Source organism: Miscanthus floridulus, chromosome 11 (assembly GCF_019320115.1).
Source record: "Miscanthus floridulus cultivar M001 chromosome 11, ASM1932011v1, whole genome shotgun sequence".
Taxonomy (NCBI): Eukaryota; Viridiplantae; Streptophyta; class Magnoliopsida; order Poales; family Poaceae; genus Miscanthus; species Miscanthus floridulus.
The window spans coordinates 70,560,825-70,565,851 of NC_089590.1; the positions used below are offsets into that span (position 1 = coordinate 70,560,825).

General features: G+C 55.7%; 1 protein-coding gene across 2 annotated transcripts; it reads right to left on the bottom strand.

Moving 5' to 3' along the window:
• Window positions 1-531: 531 nt before the first annotated feature.
• Window positions 532-2,740, bottom strand: LOC136490723 (probably inactive receptor-like protein kinase At2g46850). Of its 2 annotated transcripts, XM_066486922.1 has the most exons (3): window positions 1,912-2,740; window positions 1,735-1,818; window positions 532-1,634 (listed from the first exon to the last, which is right to left on the bottom strand). In XM_066486922.1, exons 1-3 carry the CDS (start codon window positions 2,738-2,740, stop codon window positions 604-606), a joined length of 1,944 nt encoding a protein of 647 aa, XP_066343019.1. In that variant the 3' UTR covers window positions 532-603. The 2 variants fall into 2 exon arrangements, with proteins under 2 accessions (XP_066343019.1, XP_066343018.1); XM_066486921.1 differs by having other exon boundaries at window positions 1,735-2,740.
• Between the last annotated feature and the right edge of the window lie 2,287 nt (window positions 2,741-5,027).

A 5,027-nucleotide genomic window follows, 5' to 3' on the forward strand; every position in this document is an offset into this window, starting at 1 on the left:
TTCTGCTACTGTTATAAAGTGCTTTTTTATCTATCACTTTGATCTAGACCATATATACTGATAGTTCTGTAATATGGCTTTTAATGCAATCTCTTGCGACATGGTGAATCATACGATTAACTTCCTGTATGTACTTTACTGAACCTGAGCTCGAGTTACATAAATTTGATTCAAACTGTTTGTCTCCTGTAGTCTAAATTATTGTGCATGGTTGTCTTGTCTCATGCTCTGACGAAAATTGCACGTACAGTATCTGTACAAGTAAAGATTGCAAGTGTCCGTACTTGTTGTCTGTAAAGATTGCAACAGCTGCCTTCTCCAAGAAATTTTTCGCGCGCCACTATGTACTAGAGCCAAGTTACATATTCAGATTGAAATTCTTGGGAATCATAAAGATTATCGCATTGACTGCACCGTAATGCGTATCCGCAGGCATCACACGGCGTCGGAGTACTGTGCAATAAACATTTACGGGACTTCGATTACACTGTGCCAACCAAACATTGGCACGAAAAGCATGCACAAGGGACTTCGCAAGAGGCTTCAACAAGAGGACCTGCTCTGCTCTGGATATTAACAAGCGGATCATCATCGTCTGACTCACTAAGGAAGATGGTGGTGCAGGGTTTCCGGCGACATGGAGATCATCTGCAGCAGGCTGGAGCTAGAGAACGTCTCGTCGAGGGAGATCTCGATCTTGCTGCTGCTCCCGTTGTTGTCCCTCAGGATGTGCATCAGTTCTCTGGTGACGGCGAGCATGCACAGCCCGTTCTCGGCGCTGGACAGACACCGGACGGCGAGCTCGAACACCTTCCTCACCTCATCGTGCGAGGCCGGGAGCAGCTTTCCCGACAGAAGCGTCGGGTCGATGACCTCGTGGAGCCTCCCTTCCCTCACCTTGGGCGCGACCGAGTCGAGCGGGATCTGCTGCATCAGCCCCGTCAGTAGCTCGATCAGGAGGTGGCCGAAGTTGCACACGACATCCTGGTCGTACGACGCGGAGTAGTACGTCGCCGGCCTCGTGAGCTTGTAGCCGGCGATCTTGGCGGCGAAGTCGGTGTCCAGGAAGATCTCGCTGGACCTGAGGTCGTACAGGAAGGTCGGGGCTGTCTCGTGCGCCTGCAGGTACGTGAGGGCGCTGGCGAGCTCGATGGCGATGTTGAGCCGGTGGTACCAGCTGAGGACGCGGCACTTCATCTGGCGCAGGTGCTCCTCCAGCGTGCCCCCGGCGAAGTGCTCGTGCACCAGCAGCAGCGCGTTGCTGGAGTCGAGGCAGAAGCCCACGACGCGGGCGATGTTTGGGTGAGAGATCTCGGACAGGAGCTCGATCCGGTCCAGGACCAGCCTCAGCTTCCCCTGCGTCTCGTAGCCGATCCTCTGCACCGCGACCAGGGAGCCGTCGTCGAGCACGCCGGCGTGCACCGTGCCGTCGACGGTGTCCACGGCCTTCTCGCTGTCGAACCTCTTCGTTGCTTCCTCCAGCTGCTCGTACGTGAACTGCTTCGCGTCGCACACGCTCCGGAGGATCTTGGGGATGCACGGGTCGAGGTCCCACCGGCTGTCCTTAGAAGGCTGTCTCAGGAACAGCCAGAACGAGACTGCCGCCGCCAGGAAGAAGAGCGAAACGAAAAATCCTGTGAACGCAGACGAAATCAGCAAACACAAGAAAAGGTGTTCGCACGTACTAGCATCTAGCTGATTGAATCATCAGGGCAATGTGCAGTGACCGCGTACCAGCAAGGACGACTGCCTTCTTGGAGCAGAATCGTCCCTGGCAACAATCCCTGCCGTCACTTGCATGCTCACCATTGCTGCAGGCTGTGTCCACAAATGCATACGTGTTTTGAGGACTGATTGGTAGACGTGGCAGATCGATCGCACGAGTAGAACCGTGTACACTTTTGTACTTACATGTGCCTTTGGAGCAGCCTGTGCCCTGTGCGAAGCCGTCCCCGACGAGACCCGCCGCGCACGCGCACCGCACGCCGTCGTGCAGTGCCGTGGCATTCACGAGCGCGGCGCCATCGGCGCATTTTGCCATGGCGCTGCCCCTCGGCACGGCCCACTCGACCTCGATCCCCCTCACAACCCCGCTCGCCGCCCCTGCCGGCGCCGACCGGTTCTTGACCCAGCTCGAGAAACCCCGGCACCCGTAGTCAGCGAAAACGCCCAGCCCGTTCCCAGGCTTCCAGACGCTGCCGTCCGAGAGCGGGTAGCAGCACCCAGACTTGCCGCCACACGTCGCGACATCATCGCAGCCGGCGCGGCAGAGAGAGGAGTCCTCGCAGGCGAAGAGGCGGAGCACGTTGGCCGGCGTGATGGCGAGGAAGGGCGCGGCGTCGAGCGCTGCCGCCGGCGAGGTCGGTCGTGAGAAGGCGGCGTAGGCCGCGTCGCATGGGGATGGCGACGCAGGGGCGTAGTCGAGGAGGAGCGATCCTGAGGGGAGGAAGGCGAGGACGCGGAACGTGGCGGAGCCGAGCGCGAGGGTGAGGGTGGCGCTGGCGTTGCAGGAGAGGTGGAAGAGGGAGGAGTTGGCTCCGGCGCTGACACAGGAGGAGTTGAGATGGAAAGGGTAGGGGAGGACGAGGTCGCCGCAGCGGTCGCCCCCGCCGCAGCCGCTGGGGTCGGCGGTGGCCTGCGCGGCTGATGCTGCAAGGAGCACGAGAAGGATGTGGAGGTGGAGGCGGCGGAGCGGCAGAGGAGTCATGGGTAGCGGCGGGCGGTCGTGGACGCGCGGCATGCTGATTGAGAGAGTGCTCCAGCGTAGTGTTGCCGGGTAGTTGTAGGTGGACGGAGTGGGGGACTGCACTTCGGACTTCGGTTGGCGCGTGGGACTGACCGAGACCGAGAGCTAGTGGGTGGAATCAGCTGAAGCTCGTGTGCTCGCCAATCAAACGACCAACGGCTGCCAACGACTGTTGGCACGGAATACGGCCCCGGAGCGCACGTGCTAGCGGGTGGGCAGCTTGCCTTTGCTTGGAGGCAGAGCTTGAGCATTTCCATGGCGCACCGAGATAGGAGCCGCAACAGTAATGGTGACTTGAGTTTGAAGGTTTTCTTTTTGCTCTATTCTATATCGTGCCATAGTTTTACAATTTTTAGAGAATCTGCGATGGTAACGGACTAGCGCAATATTTTTTTTGGATTATTAGGGAACGTTTTTACAGATCACCAATATGGCAATATCATGTGCCCAATATATATATAAGTCCTATATATGTCATAAATAAATTTACCATTTTTCTTTTCTTCTTTAATCTCTTTCTCCGTGCCTCTCTCTCTCTCTCAATGGTGTGCTGCTCCACTTCTTCCCATGCGCCTCACTCCACACCCTCAGCTCCATTGTCGTCTCTCCCTCCTCCGCACCACACAAATCGGATTCATCTTGCCACGGACCGATGCACCTGGCTTGGTGCAGTGCAGCCGTGCGAATCGGGGACCTTTCCGAGATCCCCATCACCGCCGCCGGTGCAGATGGTGGGCCACAGCCCTCAGGTTTGAGGAGACCAAACTCCAGCTTGGATCTTCCATCTAGCCTCTTCTCTCCTCCGGACTCGATGATGCTACGCCTGAATCATCGCCAACCTGTCCTGGTGATGGAGGAGCTTTGCGGACGTGGCGGGTGGTGCTCCTATGGTGCTTGAGGCAGGGCATTTTGAGACTCAGGTCTCAAGTAGCTGACACGCGAAGCTTCAATATAGACTGACGTGAGCGGCGGACGAGCTTCCACCAACGCTCGGTGCTGGGCAAAGGGACAGGCGGCGGTGAACGACGGATACGGGCATCCCTCCAACCAAGCGGCGGATGTAGGTGTTGGAGTGGTTCCAAATTCACTCCAGGATATAGGTACGGTATGGTATATACACCCTTGCTAGGGTTTCGTGGAGACTTGATTCTCTTGTAAGCCGCTATAGGCGTGTAACCCAAAACTCTTGAGATAGTGAGATTGTTGCTGGCTGGTGCCCGTGGTTTTTCCCCTTCACATTGGAGGGGTTTTCCACGTTAAATCGTGTGTCTCCTCTGTGGTTTGATTCTTTACTTCATATTCCTATACGTCGTTCATAACAGTAGGATGGGAACAAAGAGAGCTAAATAATGAAGATTTAGAGTTAGAACTAGATATTAATGTTAATTTGAGGCTAATTAACTATGATCTAATGAAGAAATCAGGCTCACTAAGAGGGCTATAGCCCCGGCAGCCCCTCTTTTGGATCCGCCCCTGCCTCCAACGGCTACAACAACAAAGGGGTCAATGTTTGGGAAAGGGAACAATAACATATGTTGTAGGGCCAGGCATGCTATTGGGGAAGCTGCAACTCCCATTTATTTGAGGAGATATAAGGCCTTTTTTTCACCAAAACGGACGGACGCCTCAGCTCGCTCTCGCACCTAGTCCCTCGCTTCCTCCTCCCTTCCACGCTCGCGCCCCACGCCTACCTAGACGCGTGCCCATGGCAGCCTCCCTGGCCGCCGGCGGCACGCTCCCCCACCCCGACATCCTCACCCACCGGGAGCGCCTAATGCCCATTGCTTTGGTGGCCCTCTCCCCCACCACGACGAGATCAATAGAGCACGAGCGAGATCCATGGAGGTGGCGCGTCGGTGTTGCAAGGGAGTGGGCGGCTCTGCCCCACCCCGGCGCATCGCCCTCCCCACCCCTCGGCGCCCTCTCTCACTCTGGCGACCGAGCTCTCCCCCACCCCGTGGCCAGAATTGACCGACCCAGCCTTCCCCTCCCATATGTTGCATATGTATGTTTCAAGTGTTTCAAGCATTTCAGATGTATGTTGTATTTGTTTCATATGGATGTTGCAAAAGTAGACCGGGGAATGTTGCACATGTTGCAAGCGTATGTTTCGAGTGTTTTAGATGTTTCAGAGGTATGTTTCATCTGTGTTTTTCGGACGCATGTTGCAAGTGTGTTTATCTGGATGTTGCATATGTTTCACACATATGTTGCATGTGTTTTATTTAGATGTTGCGTATGGTTGCAATGGTTTCCAAGTGTTTTTAGGTGTGTTTTTTTT